This window comes from Symphalangus syndactylus, chromosome 19, assembly GCF_028878055.3.
Source record: "Symphalangus syndactylus isolate Jambi chromosome 19, NHGRI_mSymSyn1-v2.1_pri, whole genome shotgun sequence".
NCBI classification, from domain to species: domain Eukaryota; kingdom Metazoa; phylum Chordata; class Mammalia; order Primates; family Hylobatidae; genus Symphalangus; species Symphalangus syndactylus.
In genome coordinates, this window is record NC_072434.2 from 48057736 (window position 1) to 48079973 (window position 22238).

Sequence of the window (22238 nt, forward strand, 5' to 3'; positions counted from 1 at the left end):
GTGTCTAGCCACTGGATAACTTGGACTGGTGTCCAGCCACAGGGTCCTTCACACTCACTCTTTCCTCAAAAATGTGGGAAGTGGTCCAGGAAAAAAGCTGGGCAGACGCCCAACCCATCGAGCAGTGATGCACAGCATTAGGATTTAAGTGATTAATGGGCAGGGTCTATATCTGTCTGAATTGCTCTACACACCTACACCTACCTCAGACAGACACATGTGCAGGAGGCAATAAATGATTTTTTCCTCAGTGAAGTGCATCCCCAAGCTAGAAGTTACTGCACCCTCTTAAATCCTCCTCCGGCGTTTTACCTCTTCCTACCTTCTACTCCGCATTATCGGTGTTATAGGTACGTTCCAGCTCCTCCATCCCTAGATTCTAAGATCCTTGAGGGCAAGATCTATACCTGATTTATCTCTGTATCCTAAAGCAGAGATTCCTAGTTCTTTTCACTTTGAGGCACACATTCTCTGAGAGCTGCAGGATGGGTATCTGTAGCACACAGGCTGGGATGATCTGTATGTTTGTGTGTTAAGTTCTAAAATCTTATTTTCTTCTAATGCCATTTTTTTTTTTTTTTTTTGAGGCAGAGTCTCACTCTGTTGCTCAGGCTGGAGTGCAGTGGCATGATCTTGGCTCACTGCAACCTCTGCCTCCCAGGTTCAAGCGATTCTCCTGCCTCAGCCTTCAGAGTAGCTGGGATTACAGGTACCCGTCACCACGCCCAGTTCATTTTTGTATTATTAGTAGAGACGGGGTTTCACCACGTTGGCCAGGCTGGTCTTGAACTCCTGACTTCAGGTGATCTACCCACCTTGGCCTCCCAAGGTGTTGGGATTACAGGCGTGAGCCACCAAACCCAACCTACTGCCAAATTTAATAAAAAAATAAATAAAATATTGTGACTACATCAATATAGAAGCAATGATAATTTTAAATATGTCTTAAAACCTAGACACTCCCTTCTCCGAACACCACTGCCTTGATTAAGAAAGTTTGCCAGTGCAACCAGCATAGAAATAGATAAATGGAGAGATAAAAAGTCTGCTTGTGTAATTTCATGGGTCTATACATGTCCAAGTCTACTAACTGTACATGTTAAACATGTGAAGTTTATTGGATGTCAATTATACTTCAATAAAACTGTTTTAATAAAACAGTGAAAATGTATTGAGCATCATACAAAACAGTTTCACATATGGTGTACTACTTTTCATAATTACCTTATGGGTTTGTTATTTTATTCCCATCTTTATTATTATTATTATTATTATTCTTTAAGTTTTAGGGTACGTGTGCACAATGTGCAGGTTTGTTACATATGTATCCATTATTCCCATCTTATAGATGCAGAACTAACATGCTGAAGGTGGCAAGAGCACAGCGTGATTTGATTGATTTAGGTGTGCTTGCCTTTAACACTACATATAGTACTTCCGTGTTAAGAAATACATGCTAGATGAATTAGCAATCAACAGATAAAAAACTTACTCAGTATTCTTGAGAGGCAGAATAAATATATAAACATGTAGGGGTTTCTCAATCAAAATAACAGATTAGTTTGTACATACAATGTAAATAAGTACAACTAAGCAGAGGCATAACAAAACGAAATGATTTCATAATTGGAATAAAACCTAAGGTGAAACTGACCATTTAATCTTATAAAGAAAAATAAACTGCTAAACGGCTAAAGCTGGCAAACATTAGCTGGGTAGTTCAGGCTGGTTTACCTGGAAAATCGCACAGACACAAGCTACTGCTTAATAGGCAGAGCTGATAGTGCATGTATGACTCTGAGCAAGCTTAAACACTAAACAGCATATGCTAGATAAGAGATGGGGTTTTTATATAACTGAGAAATGGTATAGTTGCGAGTTCTTAATTATTTTGAGTTGTTCAACAGGTTAGAGACATGAGCCTTAGGTGGCTTTTATTTTTCACTGTCAACTTGAGCAAGTACAAGAAAGCCATTTGGAAATGGCCTGGTGCTACTTTGCATTTTCTATTTAATTCGGGTTGGTACTTATCAACTAGAAAAAAGACCCTGGTGAATCAGAATGGGCTGGGAATGAAAAGCCACAGGTTCAAGTCCCATCTCTTAAGACTGGCAAGCTGTCTGACCTTAAATTTACTCTCTATATAGCATCCAAAGGCTTCTTTCTAAAATGTAAATCAAATCCCCTGTTGCTTTGCTTAAAACCTTTCAAAGGTTCCCTACTGTACTACGCTCAGCATTAAATTCAAACTCTACAAGGCCCTGCATGACCTGGCTCCTTCCTATTCTCCAACCTCACCTCTTGCCCCTTCAACTCAGTACACTGTACATCAAGAGCCAATTCTTTCAGTTCCACAAATGTGCCCTTGGTACAAGGTGATCCTTAGGCCTGGGAAAATTCTTTCTTCACTTTTCATATAGCTCTTTTTTAATCCTTCAGGTTTTGCCTGAAATTCCACCTTCTCAGAGATCCTCCCCTGACCACTCTTGATTCTTATCCTCTCTTATAGTACCTGGTATTTTCCTTCGTAGCAAAAACTGGTAACGTCCTGTGTATTCTTTATGTAGCTATGTGTTTAGTATCTCTTACATAGGAAGCCTTAAGCTCCATGGGGAAGGAAGTACACAGATTTACAACTACAGAGGAAGAACAAACTTCCAGCTGGCTTTGATCAAGTTTATACAAAAAAAGGGGAAGAGGGGAGCATCCTCACTCCTGCGGACTTAGAAGATATAAGTCAGCACTATGAGACTACTATCAATGACCCAAGACTATATATAAGGAATGTCCAAGTGGTACCAGGGAAAGGTTATTTAGATGAACATATGGAGAAAATTTAACGTCAGTCTTTTGAAAACACAGAGCCATCACAGGTAGCTCACTGTGACCACTGATGAGCAAGGGCAAGAGGAAGTGTTTTCTCATTTCAAGTATTCTCATTACAAGCATTTCAAGTATTTACCATTTTAAGTATTAATTATCAGAGCAACCATAAAATCTTTTACTCTAAAACCCTTACAAGCAGGAATGATACCTAATAATTTAAGCTTATTTGGATAGAGCCCAGCAGACTATCAGTGAGCCAGTGGAAGATGAATTTGGTCCCAGTAAAGACCGTGTAGTGGGAATCTTTCTAGTTGGCTGTAAGTTCGGGACATTCCTCCTCCAACCAACTCTAAGGCATAGGATCTTAATAGTTTCTGTTCCATAAATGCTTTGGTAGTCTGGAGAAGACAGAATCTTTGTAAAGCATACAAATAAAACATTTAAGATTACAAAAGAAACTTATTATAAAAAATAGTTTCCAAAATATTACAAATGTAAGTTTATGATAATATATTTGCTTCCCATTAATGCATTAAGAAAGGTTAGTGCGTTAAGAAAGAAAGAGTATGGTAGGTCTCATACCTTCCATGATTTGGAAATCATGATGAGCATACATGATATTTCAAGACATATTCAACGACTGTTATGTGAGATGAAAATTGCCATGATTTCTTTGATGGCAAAAATCGCTGGCATGAAAAGTACACTGTGGATTGTTACATTAATTTATGATTGAAGTAGAGATCAATTAAAATAAAGACCTAATTTATTTAACATCCAAATGGATGAATCTCTTAATTCTATCTGTGAACCCCTTAGGAGGGGATGAGGTCTATCTCTACTTTAAGGGACAATTGTACTCCTGTTGATTTTAATATTCACATGAATTAGAACTCTGCTTACAAAGGAGGTTTCACTGTAAGGACAGTCTCTGTGGTGATCACCATTAAGTCACATTTCTAAACAGCTACATGTAGGTAGGGAGGGAAGATATATAGATACTCACTGTTTCCAAAGTCAATATGGTCTCTATTTTATATTAACAAAAGTTCACAGCAGCTCAGAAAAGTCCAAACTGCTTTAAAAAATTAAAACATTGAAGGCCTATGATGCCTGGATGAAAAAACTGATAAGATATGGTGCTGCCAGCCCACTTCTCCTTCTCTAAACCTTTACCAACAAAAAATTCCCAGGGTGCCAAGCAGATGATAATAAGTAAAGAGGGAGATGAGATTTAGATAAAAATAACAATAAGAGACCAGGTATCATTCTAGATATTTTGCTTATATATTTTTGAAATCTCGTAACAATTCATTTTATAAAGTCAATGTAATTACTCTCATTTTACAAAGCAGAAAACTGAAGCTGAGACAAGTGAAGCAACTTATCTATGTCCATACGGTTATTATAACTAGAGGAGGCAAATTCTGACCAATGGATCTAGTAAGTCATCTTGCTTTTTCCCCCTCCTTCTTGCCTTATCAAATATTTATTGAGTCCTGACTATGTGTAAGGCACAGTGCAGCGATCATGCCCTCTGCTTTTGGGTGTAGAACACTTTCTACTAAACCAAGGGAAGATTCTTGGCATGCAGCAGTGAGAATACAGATGAGGGTACCTGAGAGAGAGGTGCTCTTAGATCCGACCTCCAGTGCCTACCACCATTCCAAAATGCTCTTGCCCAGAGCATCCCAATATGTAAGGCTCTCGAATATGGGTTCTATTTGATCTCCACACTATAAAATACTGACAAAGTAATATCGTAAAATGGAAGAAAACAGTTCTTCTGACAAGCTCTATTTCCTCCATCACCCTCCATGTAAGGACTTCAACAAACTGACTATTTATTAGAGTTACTATGCAAATTCTAAGCAAAACCCCACAATTTTGTGATAACCATTGGCTTATTTTTCTTCAGCCACAGCACACAAACTGTTGTCAGATACGCTGCTGAAAAAAATATGCCTTCCCCGTTTCAGGCATTCTCACTTCCCATTTGTTGAGTCTCAAGACCCTCCAGCATATAGTATACTAAACTCTCCATAAATAATTCTAACAGATGGGCCCCAGATTCTCTGAACCCCAGACGTTTTCCTTCCAATTTCACCATCTACATCTAACTGGTTCTTAGGTCATCAGCCTCTGCAGTCAAAACAAAACCAACCATGTCCCCCAAACTCCTTGCCTGCCCTCTTTAATTCTTAAACCACCTCATCTATGGGAAAAAGATGGAGTTTTGTTGGGTTGTGACTTCTGTTTTTCTCAACAATATTGTCCATCAGAGGTAGGGACACATAGAACATGTTCGTAATGGAAAGCTTATTGCCTCCCACCTCAAGGAAATCTGGGTTTCCTGATGCCCAGCCCCACACCACTCAGAAAAACACACCAAGCTGTCTACCTCCTGCACTTGCCAAATAGAAAATACAAGAGCTATCCTAAATACACAGAAACACTGACAAACGAAAACACACATACTTCCTCAACAGAACAAAACTGACTTAGCACCTCTCAGTAATGTTCTGTACAACAGCAAACATTTTGGAGGAGAAGAAAATAAATTAACATTCTGAGGATTCCAAACAAACTTTCTGGCATCATACTGTATCCCACCTTCCCAATTCCCACCTCCCACTTACATCTTGAGTATTGTTTTTTGCCATATACTATTCTGGAGGGGCCATATATTTCAGGGACCACTGGATACTCTTTATGCTGCTCCAGGGGTGGTAAGCATATTGAGCACTTGACCATGTACCAGGTAAGGCTTTTATCTACATCATGTCAGTTAATTACTACAACAACCCTATGAGAGATTTTAAGCAGGGGAGGCAAAAGAGCTTTATGGAAAATGGAAGGAAGTGTAGTTAGCCTGGAAGAAGGAGTACCTGGGACCAGACTATTGTGGAAAGGGGCCATGGCATAAACAAAATGACTAGATGCAGGTTGAGTGGGATGACAAGAAGTAGAGAATCGGTGTAGACCACTCTTCTTAGTTGTGCAGCTGAGACAAGGGGAAAGATTACTGATAACTTACAATATAGGAATGTCTTTCACTGTTATTGCTATTTGTTTTGAGGTTTTATTATGCATCATTATTGCTATTTTTTTAATCTATGAGGTAGGTTTTATTTATTATTCAGGAAACCAAGGCATAGACAGGTTACTTTTTTTTTTTTTTTTTTTTTTGAGACGGAGTTTCACTCTTGTTGCCCAAGCTGGAGCGCAATGGCACGATCTTGACTCACTGCAACCTCTGCCTCCCGTGTTCAAGTGATTCTCTTGCCTCAGCCTCCAGAGTAGCTGGGATTACAGGCACATGCCACCACACCTGGCTAAGTTTTTGTATTTTCAGTAGAAATGGGGTTTCACCATGTTAGCCAGGCTGGTCTTGAACTTCTGATCTCAGGAGATCCACCCACCTCAGTCTCCCAAAGTACTGGGATTACAGGCATGAGCCACTGCACCCAGCCATTATTACCATTTTCTAAGCTAAGGATATTCTGCTTCAGAAAGCAGGGAGTGACTTAAACCCTGCGCCCTGAATGGGACCCAGGCCATGTTGCTCAGTGATCTGCCACCACATTGATCACGCCAGTTAAGGCCCAGTGCAAAAGTTAAACTAATGACAGTTGACCAAGCCTGTTCCTGGGGGCAATTCAATAATCCTTTCCTAACTCCTTGTTAGTATTTTAGTCTAAGACTAAGGAGCAGGCATTCTCAAACCCCTGATTGTGTTCTGAGCTCATAGCTCTTTGTGTCCATTCTAGGTTGATTATATAATGCAAAAATAACCAGTCCATTCTGTCCTTGATTCACTTGAGACAGCCTGGTCATGGGTTCAGGGAATCTAGAATAAACTTCTGGGATAATCCAAAACCAGTGGGGCTCCACCACTCTCTCTTCTTCCTATCTAGTAGACCATTCCCAGAGGACCCAAAGGTCAAGCTGATCTTCAAGCATTTATAAAGAAATAACAGAAAATTAACAAAAATTTAGTTCTCAAGCCTAGATGATCATCACAATTTTTAGAACCCACAGATTACCAAGCCAACATTCTGATTCACTAGGTCTGCATGGCGGCTGAACAATAGTTTTGTTGGGTTTTTTTTTTTTTTTTTTTTTTTTGCAAAGCACCCCAGGTGACTCTGATGTTCAGTTTGGTTTGGGGCAACTAACCTGAGACATTAATCTCCATTTTCCCATCTGTTTGCTTCGCTTCTTTCTCTGTCTTTGGCATGTAAACATTTTTAAGTTTCTCTTAAAAAAAAAAGCAGTAACGATGAAAAACATTCCTATATCCTAAGTTATCAGTAATCTTTCCGCTTGTCTCAGCTACGCAACTAAGAAGAGTGGGCTACACCAATTCTCTACTTCTTGCCATCCCACGCAACCTGCATCTAGCCATTTTGTTTATGCCATGGCCCCTTTCCACTGGCTTCCTTTCACTCTTAGATGACCTTAATAGTCTGGTCCCAGATACTCCTTCTTCCAGGCTAACTACACTTCCTTCCATTTTCCATAAAGCTCTTTTGCCTCCCCTGCTTAAAATCTCTCAGTTAGTTGTCTTCATGGTAAAAACCAGATAAAACACAACCAAACAAACTCAAACAAAACACCTCAGACTGATATAAACCACCCATTAAAATCTGGCTTAGCACTACTCTTATTTTCTGATACTCAACTCCTTCTTAAACAATGATCCATTCTGCACGCACATTTTATAGATTCCAAAACGCATGCTTGCTACAAGCACATCACCTGGATAATTCTTACCATCTTTAAAAGACCCAGCTCAGAGCTCACAACCTGGGTCAAGTGTCCAGGGTTCACCTTTATCATCACAGCACTTAGCATTTTATCATAATTGAACTTGTCTGTTGATTTTTCTCCTCCTCTCCCCTCTCACCAATACACTTCATTATCTTGCCACATGCTTGTCACCTGAGAGAAGCTCTTTACGAGGGAGAGCCAGGAAGGAGTCAGAATTTATTCTGGGTCTCAAGATTAGGTAACTAGTAAAATGAAGCTGCTGTTAATTGACATACGGAACATGGGCCAAGGAGGAAGTTTGGGTGGGTAGAGAGACTATTTATAGGTATGGTTTTAGATACAAGGAGTTTCAAGTGTCAGTAGGCAGACTACAGTGATGGAAATACATCTCTTCATCTTAAGCAATCTATCTCAGGGAGGCTGTTGACTAGGAGTCAGGACACATAATGTTAAGCCACGTCAATACCAACAATTGCTCATTGACTTTAGGTAGATCAGAACTTCTCATCTGTAAAATGAAGCTTATAATTGCCCTTGGTATCTATGATAAGAATAAAATGAAAGTATAAAATGGTTTATGAGGTAATAAGAAGCAACGGACTGATTGTTTTATATATATTGTGTGTCTGGGCTCATCGTAGATGGTTTCATGTGACTCTAGAATACCATTATTCATTTGTAGAGTCTGTGTCACTCCACATCATGGGACATTTATGTGTGCCGATTTGCTGCTTAGCTAAGGAAACCACTGCCAACTAACAGTAAATCACAATCGCAATCCTTTTTTCACCAAAGTCCTTAAAAGTCTTGGTTATTCCCTTATACAGAAGAGGAAACAAAAGTACAACAAAAATCCTAGTGACTTTCATTCTTTCTTTCAATAAGAATTTACTGTGTACATGCTATGGGCAAGGCACTAGATTGAGCACTTGGCATACAATAAATAAATAAAAATAAGCACAAGGTCAAGTAGGCATCTAACTTAAAAAATAAAAAATCTGCAGTAAGAATGTGCCATAGAGTAAAGTCATAAAGAGTCATAGCTGAGCCAACACAACCCTGAAGGCCACCCCAGCTTCCACGCAGTCCTGGGGTTGGCAGAGGCCTTTGCTGACACTGTGTAGAAGCCCTGCTTTCTCCCACTCTCAATTCTCCTTTCCTCCCTCTCCCCATAGGCTGCCAAGGTCCATCTCAGAGTCTGCTTACTCAGAAAGCCAACCTGTTACAACATACAAGAAATTCTTATCTAGAAGGGTGAGGGAAGGTGACAAGGAAGTTGGGTCCTTAGGAATAAGCAATGTTTTACATGTCAGAGGCGGCTGGCAGCGTGCTGTAGGATGAAACAATAATGTGACCAAAAGTATGGAGCGGTGATGGAGGTGGGTGATTCTGAAGAAATGAAAGGGATTTCCTGAGGCTAGAGCCCGGAGGACTCAAGGAAAAGGAGCACAAGATGGGGGTGCAGGGTCTCCAACGTGAGCTTAGATGTAAAGGGAGCCATCAGAGGCTTTTGAGAAATGCAGTTACAGAGGAGATTTTTTCAAAATACTCAGTGTGTGTTTAGGATGTGTGGAAAAAGAGGGAAGAGAAGCAGGGAAACCTTTTGGGGGATTTCTATATTAATTATTCTTCTAGAAGAGAAACGAGGATCTAAATTTACCACAGTAGCAGGGGAAAAAGAAACAGGATTCAAGACTCATCTTTAGCTACAGAATCTGAGCCAAATTTCCTTTTCAATAAATAGAGCACAATGAGAACTATGTCACAAGTCAGTGTACCAATCAAGAGCCACTCACAGGCAGATGCCCAGCCAGTGTCTAGACCAAACAAGAGCAACACACAGGCAGATGCACAGCCGGGTATCTAGACCTAACAAGAAGAGCAATGCACAAGCAGGTACCCAGCGGGGTGTCTAGACCAAACGAGAGCAACCTATAGGCAAATGTCCAGCCAGGTGTCTAGACCAAACAAGAACAACCCATAGGCAGGTGTCCATCCAGGTGTCTAGACCACAAAAAGAAAAGCAACACACAGACAGGTGTCCAGGTGTCTAGATGAAATAAGAAGAACAATGCATAGGTAGATGCCCACTCAGCTGTCCAGACCAAATAAGAAGAGCAACACATAGGCAGATGTCCAGCCAGGTGTCTAGACCAAGCAAGAAAAGCAATACATAGGCAGATGCCCAGCCAGGGGTCTAGTACTTTGTGAATACTTGACAAATATTCACTTATTTATTCATACCCTTACTTGGACAATGACTCGTGTTAGGTCAAAATGGATAAAACCTGGAGAAGTACTGAGTGGAAAATGGTGAGGAAAAATTCCCAGTGTAACCAGAATGAAGGTAATACTGAATATGACAGGGAACCCAGACTGGGGAGCAAATTCAAAGGAAAGTTTGTTTTGTGGTACCTACAGGAAAATTACAGAGAGATGTGTGTCCTGAAGGTGGTTATTCGATAAATAAACTCAGAAATAGACCAGGTCTGGAGCTAGAGATTGTGAATTCAGCAGCATGTGGCAGGAGCTGGGAAGCTGGCTAAACTTAGAACATTCAGGAAGATAATGATTAGTGAGGTGAGGAGGATGGTAAGAGAGGATATCTGGGGACATCTACTCTGACAAACAGAATAAAGAAAAATGAGCCCCAGAGGAAAAACAAGGATTAAACAGTGACATAAGAGGATAAATAGCAGAAAGTAATTTTATAGAAACCAAACAATGAGAGAGTTTCAAAAAAGAGGTTTACATGTCAACTACTACAAAATAGTCAAGTAAAATTGTAGAGGAGTCACTTGAAATCCTTCCAGGGAGCAATGATAGCCTGCCTTTTAAACACGTAGCCATACCTTGGAGATACTGCAGCTCAGTTCTAGACCCCTGGAATAAAGTGAGTAAGGCAATAAAGTGAGTCACATGAAGTTTTTGGTTTCCCAGTGCATATAAAAGTTATTTTTACACTACACTATAGTCTATAAAGTGTGCAATAGCATGATGTCTTAAAAATACTGTCATACCTTAATTTAAAAATATTTTATTGCTAAAAAATGCTAATGATCATTTGAGCCTTGAACAAATTATAGTCTTTTTGCTGGTGGATGGTCTTGCTTTGATGTTGGTGGCTGCCAACTGATCAGGATGGTGGTAGCTGAAGGCTGGTGTGGCTGTGGGAATTTCTTAAAATAAAACAATAAAGTTTGCTACACAAATTGACTTCCTTTCACAAAAGATTTCTCTGTAGCATGTGATACTACATGACAGCATTTTACCTATAATAGAACTCCTTTAAAAAATTGGAGCCAATCCTCTCAAACCCTGTTGCTGTTTCATCAGCTAAATTCATGTAATATTCTAAGTCCTTTGTTGTCATTTCAACAATGTTCACAGCATCTTCACTAGGAGTACATTCCATCTCAAGAAACTATTTTCATTGCTCATCCATAACAAGCAACTCCTCATTTGTCTAAGTTTTATCATGAGATTATACCAGTCGAGGCACATCTTCAGGCTCTACTTCTAATTCTAGTTTTTCTGGTATTTCTATCACATTTGCAGTGACTTCCTCTACTGAAATCTTGCCCCTCAAAGTCGTCCATGAAGGTTAGAATTAACTTCTTCCAAACTCCTATTAATGTTGATATTTTGACCTCCTTCCATGAATCCCAAATATTCTTAATGGCATCTAGAATGGTGAATCATCTCCAGAAGGTTTTAATTTACTTTGATCCATCAGAGAAATCACTATCTATGAAAGCTACAGCCTTATGAAATGTATTTCTTTAATAATTAGACTTGAAAGTAAAAATCACTCCTTGATTCATCAGCTGCAGAGTGGACACTGTACTAGCAGGCATGAAAACAACATTAATCTCCTGGTACATCTCCATCAGAGCTCTTGGGTGACCATGTGCACTGTCAATGGGTAGTAATATTTAGAAGGGAATCTTTTTTTTTTTTTTGAGGAGTGGGGCTCCAGAGTGGGCTTAAAATATTCAGTAAAACATGCTGTAAACAGATGCTTCCAGGTTTTTTGAAAAGAGGGAGAGAATTAATTCTAAGCAGAAAGCCAAACAAACACGTGACTGATTTTCCCTGAAAACATCTGAGTATTGTTCTATATACTACTACCTAGACTCATCCTTCAATGACCTAGGTATTTTCCTTACATACACATTATAAAATTTAGCAACAACGAGGATAAGTAACCACCAACATTAATTCAATTCAATAAACATTATGTAAGCACCTATACAGTGAAGACTGAACAAGATGGCTGCCTATGAGGATATAAAGATAGATAAATGCTTCTGTGATCTCACAGTATGATAGAAAAGGTACATGCATACAAAAATGGTATTGATATATGGACTCCTATAAAAAAAACTTCTATTATAGAGATACTTTGTATTAAGATAATATAATAACTTTCATTTGAATTATGCTTTCATGGTTCACGATATGTGTTGGCTCTGTGTCCCCACCTAAACCTCATCTTGAATTGTAATCCTCACATGTTAGGGAGAAACCTGGTATGAGGTAATTGGATCATGGGGGCAGTTTCCCCCATGCTATTCTCATGATAGTGAGTTCTCACTAAATCTGATGCATTAAAAGTGTTTGGCAGTTCCCCCACCCCAATCCCCTCCTGTTGCCATGTAAGACATGCCTTGCTTGCCCATTGCCTTCCAACATGATTACAAGTTTCCCGAGGCCTCCATAGCCATGTGGAACTGTGAGTCAATTAAGCCTCTTTTCTTCACAAATTCCTTAGTCTCAGGTACTATCTGTATAGCAGTATGAGGATGGACTAATACAGAAAATTGGCAATGAGGTAGTGAGGCACTGCTATAAAGAGACCTGAGAATGTGGAAGTGACTTTGGGACTGGGTAACCAGTAGAGGTTGGAAGAGTTTGGAGGGCTCTGAAGAAAACAGGAAGATGAGGGAAAGTCTGGAACTTCCTAGAGACTTGTTGAATGGCTTGGACCAAAATGCTGATAGTGATATGGACAATGAGGTCCAGGCTGAGGTGGTCTCACATGTGGATGAGGAACTTATTGGGAACTGGAGCAAAGACCACTCTTGCTATGCTTAGCAAAGAGACTGGCAGCATTTTGCTTCTGCCCTGGCAATCTGTGGAACTTTCAACTTGAGAGAGATGATTTAGGGTATCTGGCAAGGAAGAAATTTCTAAGCAACAATGCATTCAAGAGTTGACCTTGCTGTTTCTAAAACTGTATGCATATATGCGTGAACAAAGAGATTATCTAAAACTGGAATTTATATTTAAAAGGGAAGCAGAGCATAAAAGTTTGGAAAATGTGCAGCATGACCATGTGGTAGAAAAGAAAAACCCATTTCCTGGGGAGAAATTCAAGCCAGCTGCAGAAATTTGCCTAAGTAACAAGGAGCTGAATGTTAACAGCCAAGACAATGAGGAAAATGTCTCCAGGGCATGTCACAGACCTTCAGAGCAGCCCCTCCCATCACAGGCCCAGAGGCCTCAGAGGAATAAATGGTTTCTTGGGTCAGGCCCAGGGCCCCGCTAGTCTGTGCTGCCTCGGGATGTGGTGCCCTGTGTCCCAGCCACTCCAGCTCCAGCCATGGCTAAAAGGGGCCAAGGTACAGCTTGGGCCATGGCTTCAGAGGATGCAAGCCCCAAGCCTTGGCAGGTTCCATGTGGTGTTGGGCCTGTGGGTGTGCAGGCGACAAGACCCAAGGTTTGGGAGCCTCTGCCTAGATTTCAGAGGATGTATGGAAACACGTGGATGTCCAGGCAGAAATTTGCTGTAGGGGCGGCACCCTCATGGAGAACCTCTGCTAGGGCAGTGTGGAAGGGAAATGTGGGGTTGGAGCCCCCACAGAGAGTCCCCACTGGGGCACTGCCTAGCAGAGTTTTGAGAAGAGAACCACCATCCTCCAGACTCCAGAATGGCAGATCCACTGACAGCTTCCACCGTGCACCTGGAAAAGCTGTAAACACTCAAGGCTAGCCCGTGATAGGAGCCAGGTGGTGGGCTTACCCTGCAAAGCTACATGGGCGGAGCTGCCCCAGGCTGTGGGAGCTCATCTCTTGTATCAGCATACCCTGGATGTGGGACATCTGGTCAAAGGAGATCATTTTGGAACTTTAAAGTTTAATGACTGCCCTGTTAGATTTTGGACTTGCATGGGGCCTGTAGCCCCTTTGTTTTGGCCAATTTCTCCCATTTGTAACAGGTCTATTTGCCCAATGCCTGTACCCCCATTGTATCTAGGAAGTAACTAACTTGCTTTTGATTTTACAGGCTCATAGATGGAAGGGACTTGCCTTGTCTCATCTGAGACTGTGGACTTGGACTTTTGAGTTAATCCTGGAATGAGTTAAGACTTTGGGGGACTCTTAGAAGGGCATGATTATGTTTTGAATTGTGAGGAAGTTAGGTTTGAGAGGGGCTGAGGCAGAATGATATGGTTTGGCTGTGTCCCCACCTAAATCATATCTTGAACTGTAGTTCCCATAATCCCCATGTGTCATGGGAGGGACCCAGTGGGAGGTAACTGAATCACGGGGATGGTTACCTTCATGCTGTTCTTGTGATAGTGAGTTCTCAGGAGATCTGATCATTTTATAAGGGGCTTTTCCTCCCTGCTTCACTCTGCACTTCTCCTTGCTGCTGCCATGTGAAGAAGGACATGTTTGCTTCCCCTTCAGTCATTATTGTAAGTTTCCTGAGGCCTCCCCAGCCATGCTGAACTGTGAGTCAATTAAACCTCTTTCCTTTATAAATTACCTGGTCTCGGGTATGTCTTTATTATTAGCAGCATGAGAGTGGACTAATACAATATGTCTAAATGTGGGAGCTTAAATAAACAAGATTTGTTTTATTGATTTTACTGCATAAAATCTTATTTTATGAAAATAAAAAATGTTCAGGATACATTTGCTAAGTTAAAAAAAGGCTATATCTATTATGATATGTAGTATGAGTGTGAGTGTGTATATATATTTGTATTTATATACATATGTTGTGTATATATGTATATATGCCAGTATATGGCTAACAAAATCTTCTGAAGTCAGTGTAATAGGGTCGTTATAAGAAACTATAAGAAAGACCAAACTTTGATATAAGCTTATAGTACAGGAATAGAGTTTGAAGGGGGAATCAGGTAAAGAAAGGGACCTTGTTTGTTTAGTTCCTTAATTCTGTGTGTGCATATACCTAAGTATACACACATACATATGAATATAAACTGAATCATATAAGCTCAAGAATCTAGATTTCTGAGTGACTAAACAGCTTTTAAATGTTATATAAATAATTACATATTTTACGACACTAATGCAATCATGAAGCTGAAGCAATTGGGCATAAAAAGGAATGAGAAATTTCTAGCTTGGTTGATTTTTCTTCTTTATTTCAGGTAGAACATGGCTTTTTCATTGAATTGTTACCAGGATAACTTTTCTAATGCATATTTAAAAGGTAATTTTTATGGTATTTTAAAGAGAAAAACCTATAGTACATAGTACATAGCTACTCATTATCATTCATAGAAGGAAATGATGAAGCCACAACAATCAACAGCCTCTAAGGCCCACCTGTACATCCTATCCTATAGCATTTACCTCTGTAACATGACTTATAAATGCCCCTTACACCCCATGAATCCCGTTTCTCAATGAAGACTGCAATGTTACCAAGATCGAAGTTTGCAACTTCAAATGCTCTTTAAAATCAAACGCAATAAAGAAAGTCCAGACGCTTTTTCTTTCAGTGAGAAAGACTAACTCCTACTTCACTCTCACCTCAATTGCATAACTCAAGAGAGCAAGAGGCAACTTCTCTTGGACTCTTCAAATAAACTCTCTTTAGGGATCAGGCCATGCACAAGAAAATAGCTCAGCAGGAATTTAAAAGAAAAAAAAGAGAGAGAGTGAGAAAGTAGGGATAAAAGCAGGAAAGAACCTGAGCAAAACATTACCAGAACCATAATATAACACACGCACTGTCAAACTTTAGTTATTTGAATAGACTCAGGGACAAGGAGTCAATTTAGAAAGTAGGGATCTGGCTGGGGTGGTTTTAAGAAAAAGAATACACATGTGTGTTGGATGAATGGACACATGACCCAGTTTTGGACAAATGAAGCTAAGAATGGTTTATAATTTATGTGAGTCTGCTTCCAGCTAGTCTGAGAGGCAATCTGAAACTGTGTTATCAATTAGGGGCCCATTGATGAATTATATACAGTCGGAAAGAGCCTAAGGCTGGACATCTTACAGATGTAAATATCAGACATGTGATAACCTACAAAGTACATTAATTCTGCTCTGCAAAGGGGCATGAGCTGTACAGGAGGAAAAGGGGGAACTCTGAGGTCACCTTTCACCATATCCCACTCCTCTCATATTACAAATAACTGCTCAAGTATGTGGACTTTGGGATGTAGCCACTGCCTAGTAGAATGTTGCAAAACTTCAAATGCAAGCAAGTCGGTTCTTAAATACCTGAATATTGCCAAAATCTGCTTGTAAATCTAGCTGTGTCAACTGTGCTGAGAACAACTCTTGTTATATAGTAGGTAATACTTGAGACATGCTCATAGAAATATAAAAATTCAAGATCTGGTCTTTATATTCTACTTACCTCTGCCCTCTCCACACTCTTCTTCCCGACCCTCTGAATTTTCAAACTATCTGAACTCTCTTCCTTAAGAAATACACACTGAAATACATCAGCATTTTGTTGGGATTATTTGTGCACTGAGTTTCAGTCTAAACCTCAGTAACAGGAGGTAATCTTAGTGCCACTAACAGGTCTTTAATGCTTATTCCCTGGTCCTCTCTCTCAGCTGATGATCTTGCCTTCTAATTCTCTGAAAAAACAGAATCACTAAGAAGGGAGTGTCCCCAAGTTCATACCCATCATCATACGAGCATCTCCATCCATGTACTCTTCCTTTCCTCTTCTTGCTATGAATAAACTCTCTGTGCTTCTAGGTCCTCTACTGGTGATGCAGTATCTCTTACCTAATCAACGAAAAAGCTCTAGCAATCTTCTCCCCTTGCTCTTGTGTCAATCTCTACTGGATTATTCCCTTTGGCACATAAACTGAGTATAATTTCTCTCAATTAAAAAATATCTTCTTGATCTCATCTGGCCTTCCAACTTTCCTTTGAGCAAATCTCAGGAGTTCAAGTCCTTATTTCCTCTGACTCCTCTCCTTCATTCTCCAGAGCTTGAACCCTCTAGGATCAGCCTATGCTATTATTCTACCAAACAACCCTTGACAAGCTCACCCATAGCCTCTACACTGCCAAATCATATGGCCGGTTTTCTAGACCCTCCGCATACAGGGACTAGGTGACAAAGTTGATCTCTCTTTCTTGCAACACTTTCTTCACTTGGCTTCAGGGAGACAGCCCTCTTGGTCCTCTTTCTACCTGCCTGACTGCCCTTCTCAGCTCCCTTTCCAGCTTTCTCTTCATCTCAGTGTCACCTCAGCAGTAAAGCACCCCAAGACTCAGGCCCTGGAGCCCTTCTCTTTTCTACCCACAGTCACTTGCTATGTGATCTAAATGGGCCTCATGATTTTAGTACTACCTATACACAATGAGTCTCTAGCCTTGGCTATTCCCTAGACTGCAGACTTGTATATCCAACTGCTTATGAGGCCCTTCTACTTATATATCCAATGAGCATCTCAAACGTAACTTTTAATAACCTGCCTCTCACACAAACCTGCTCTTCTCCCAGCATTCCCCATCACAATAAATGACAACTCTGTCCTTCTCCATGTAAGGCCAAGGATCTTAGAAGTCTTTCTGGACTCCTCTCTTACTCTCACATACCCGGTCCCCTACCCTGCCCACCATCCAATGGACCAACAAATCCTACTGATTCTACATTCAAAACATATTCAGAATTCAACTGCTTCTCACCACCTCTACTGTCACTGCACTATTAATGCTATCATCATCTGCTGCCTGGATTTTGGAGTAACTTCCTAAGTTGTCTTCCCCTACTTCTACCTTTGCCTTGTCCAGTCTAGCCTTGGCTCAGTAAACCTTTTAACCTAAGTCAAATCATGTCACTTCTCTATGTAACTCCCCCACCACATGATGGATTTCTATTTCATTCAGAGCAAAAGCTAAAGTCCTTATAATGGCCAGTAAAATAAGGCTCTTGGGGACCTGGCCCCCGACTGCCTCTTTGGCCTAATCTACTCCCAGCTCTTTCACACCACCACAGTTACAGTGGCCTTCTTGCAGTTTCCAAGCACACCAAACAGTCACTCAATTCAAGGTCTTTGCCCCAGATATGCTGCCCCCAGATAAACTCATAGTCTACAATCCCACTTACTCAGATCTCACCCACAAACCCTCAGATGAAATAGTAAGTCATCTGCCCCTCCCCATGACAGCCAACCATATTCCCTATGTCTCATCTCTGCTTTACTTTTCCTTGATAGCATTCATCATCTTCTAACATATCACTTGTTTCTATGTCTCCTGGCCCCTGGCCTCCAGATTATAAGCTGTGTGTGTGTGTGTGTGTGTGTGTGTGTGTGTTTTACAGCTCCTGACCTAGAACAAAAGAGTACTTACTCTGCTGAAGGCATTTAATAAATATTTGTCAAATGACTTCTAGTTGTACTTATTCCTTCCACTTAATAGGTAGGAGACCATTCTTCCAGGTTATGGCCATATACTAGAGAGGCCATTCCCCAGATTCCCCTGTGTAAACTCTCCCAGTGGCCTTCTAACTCATTCAGAGCAAAAGCTAAAGTCCATAACCTGGAAGAACGGCCTGAGTATTCACTAAGAAAAAGTAACACTACTTCTAACAATGAAGCTAGATCTCAACAATGTGCTCATTATCAGAAACAATACAATAAATAGACATAAAATAAGGCAATGAGGATGAGGCCCTGGCTGCCACAGCCTCCAGATCCTCCAAGATCTGACCCACTGATGTGGGTGGTCTTGGCAGGGGACCATCACTCTGGACCCCAAGTGAGCACACCCCACCCTCAGTCTGCCCAAGCCTGCCCTTTCCTACTGTCCCAGTCACACAGCTAGGAGGTTAATGGAGCTTCTAGAATCTCAACACCAGACTTAGGGTCTATTATTGGAAATATGTCAAGGAAGGTACTGTCTACTAGAAAGCAGTGAAAATGCATTTGAAAGTAGTCCATAATTCCTTCTTGTTTTATTTTTCCCTGATTATAAAAACAGCAAATGCTAAATTTAAGATTAAGAAAATTAATAAGTAAAAATATCCCACTATTTCATCATTAAAAAATAACTATTAACGTTTATGTGTGATCCATCTAGATCTTATATACACACTAATATTTAAAACTTAATTATTGTATAAATGTACACTAATTCTTAAATCTCGCTAGGCGCGGTGGCTCATGCCTGTAATCCCAGCACTTTAAGAGACCGAGGCAGGTGAGTTTAGGAGTTCGAGACCAGCCTGGCTAACATGGTGAAACCCTATCTCTACTAAAAATACAAAAATTAGCCAGTTGGTGGTGGGTGCCTGTAATCCCAGCTACTTGGGAGACTGAGGCAGGAGAATCGCTTGAACTCAGAAGGCAGAGGTTGCAGTGAGCCAAGATTGCACCACTGCACTCCAGCCTGGGTGACAGAGCAAGACTCTGTCTTAAAAAACAAACAAACAAAAAAAAAAATAAAAGAAAAAAGGCTGGACGAGGTGGCTCATGCCTGTAATCCCAGTACTTTGGAAGGCCGAGGTGGGTGGACCACAAGGTTAGGAGTTCGAGACCAGCCTGTCCAACATGGTGAAACCCCATCTCCACAAAAAATACAAAAATTAGCTGGGTGTGGTGGTGGGCACCTATAATCCCAGCTACTTGGGAGGCTGAGGCAAGAGAAGTGCTTGAACCTGGGAGGCAGGGGTTGCAGTGAGCCATGATCACGCCACTGCACTCCAGCCTGGGTGACTATCTAAAAGAAAAAAAAAAAAACAACCCGTGAGTTACCATGACTTGTAAAAAATTTAACTACATACAATGTTGGATTACAGCAAGTATTTTTGGAACACTTACATCTGATCCTACTCAAAGATCACTATTTCAACCTCAAGTCTTCAGACCAAGCAACATCTCTCGTGTACCTGGGAATGTTTTAGGGAAAAAACTCAATTTGGGAACTTGGAGACTTGAGTTCCAGCTTTGCACCCTGTGCCAGTTGTGGAATCCTCCCCGTTAATTTACCTGCTCATTCCATGCCCTTGTCTACCCTCTTTTGTTATTTTTGTAATGAAAACCATGCTCATTTAGCTTCCTTTCTAATAGTAAACCTCACTTGCTGCAGAGGGTTCCAGATGATCTGACCAATGAAAAACGATATGCCTAGCAGATTTAGGTTGGATCATTTATCTAGCAGCTATAGTTTTATTATGCCTAAGAAACATGCAACTTACAGCTTGCTCTTTTCAGACCTAATAGATTACATGATTTGTGTATACAATTCCCAAAGATTACAATTTCTGCCCCAAACTGAGACCTACTGGGGCCCTAAAAGTAAATATTCTGGTCCTCTGCCTTTCTCTTCGGCTCTATATGTCTACATGAGACCTGGAATTTGGGAAGTATGGTTCTTCATGTTTAAGGATGCTTTGTCTTTCCAGCAATAAGGAAAGTCTTAGGAGGTTCCTGTGCTTTAGATTTTTTTCTTGGTAAAATCTGAGGATTGGAGATGGCATTATTTCTCAAGTTCCTTCCAGCTCTTAAACGGTGAAGTCTCTAGGTTCTGAGATGTATCAATCAACAAGAGTACATAAGACAAAAAGAAAGAGAAATATGGAGTGGAACTCTAAGGCAAAAAAGTGGAGATATCAGGTCACTTTGGAGCTAACCAGTCGTTATATAAATATGAGTACCCAGTAGTTATTAACACCACCTTCAGCTGAGTTCCAATGAGAACAGGAAGAAAATTCAACCTTGGTATATAGTATCATGGCCCTAAGTTTATTAATAGAAAAGCTCTCACAGCATTCTTCCAGAAAAATTCCAAAACAGATTAAAAATTGTAACTAGGGAATGCAAAGAAAATCCAATACCTCCTATTGCAAAGATAGCTGGGTCTCTAAAATAACCTTTAAAATAACAGACGTAAAATTCATGATAAATGAGTTAATAGATTGAAGAGCATAGAAAGGTATTTGGCATGTACAATATATAGCTATCCAGTAGAAGCTTAAGATATTGGCTGGGCATGGTGGCTCATGCCTGTAATCCCAGCACTTTGGGAGGTCGAGGCCAGCAGATCATGAGGTCAGGAGATTGAGACCAACCTGGCTAACACAGTGAAAACCCGTCTCTACTAAAAATACAAAAAATTAACCGGGCATGGTGGCGGGTGCCTGTAGTCCCAGCTACTCAGAGAGGCTGAGGCAGGAGAATGGCGTGAACCTGGGAGGCGGAGCTTGCAGTGAGCCGAGATCGTGCCACTGCACTCCAGCCTGGGCAACAGAGTGAGACTCTGTTTCAAAAAAAAAAAAAAAAAAAAAAGAAAAAAAAGATCTAAGCTTGATTTTTTTTTTTCTTCCTCCCTCTCTTGAGGGTTAACTTTCCAGCAAGAAATATCCAATCTTAAGTATGTAATACTTCTCTTCAAAAATTAAAAAAAAAAAAATTGAAGCAATATATTTATTCAACTTGAATGTGGTAGAATACGGTTCATCTTTATAAAGTCAATGGATTACTGACCTGAATTTAAGTCTCGTCCTGGATTGAAGGCCCGGCTATTAACAGTAGTAGAAAGTCGATCACAACTAATTGTTCTAGACACATTGGTATTAAAGTTCCCATCGAATCTGAAACAATAGGAGAGAATTAGCAATACTTATTCAGTCCAGAAAAACCAACCAACAAAAATAATGGTTTACATTGTGTACAATATAGGTCAGCCCATAAACAGTACAACTGTGATTTAGATTTAAATATTCAAAAAAATAATTTCAGAACTCTGTGTGTGGTGGGGGGAACACCTGCATCTATAAGGTTTTAGAAATCAAATTCAATTCAAAGACAAAAACAACCATTCTTCAAATCAACTTTTCTCCAATGAACTTAAGTCAGTACTACTGGTAAAATCATACAGAAAATAGATGACAAAATTCAAAATAGAGATACAAAAAAAAAATCAGATGGGAGCTCTGATGTTACATGTAAAACAGAACTCTTTAAATTATCCTATTTGAAAACCAATGACCAAGTACAAAAATAGACAGTAGTGAAGGTTGAATGGGTGTGGAGTAGGAATGGTCTAGATGTGAAACCCTGCTCTGTCACTATTAGAAAGATTATTCAATTTTTCTGGGTCTCAGTTTTCTTATCTGAAAAAGACAATAAAACTTATTTTCCAAAGCCATAAAAAAAAATTAAAAATAATGCATGGAAGTTCCTCTCATAGTGCATGACACATAGCTTGTACCTGCTAGGCTGTCATGCAAATAAGGCAAAAGTCTTTTGATTTCCAGTGGTAGTGTAATGCTAGTACTAGAGCTAGAACAATGCTGTTATTCTAGCTAGTAGCTTATCAATAAATATTAGTGGAATCAATGATCCATTGCTATAGCAACCAACAATCTGAAAGAATATAATAGGAAAACATAC

The 22238-nt window shown here is 40.2% G+C and overlaps 1 protein-coding gene across 1 annotated transcript in view; it reads right to left on the reverse strand.

Moving 5' to 3' along the window:
- Positions 1-22238, reverse strand: part of CACHD1 (cache domain containing 1) — a 228517-nt gene that overhangs the window by 74292 nt on the left and 131987 nt on the right. The window contains exon 4 of the mRNA XM_055234364.2: positions 21330-21436. Coding sequence (XP_055090339.1) covers positions 21330-21436 — 107 coding nt within the window. The remainder of the gene's footprint in view (positions 1-21329; positions 21437-22238) is intronic.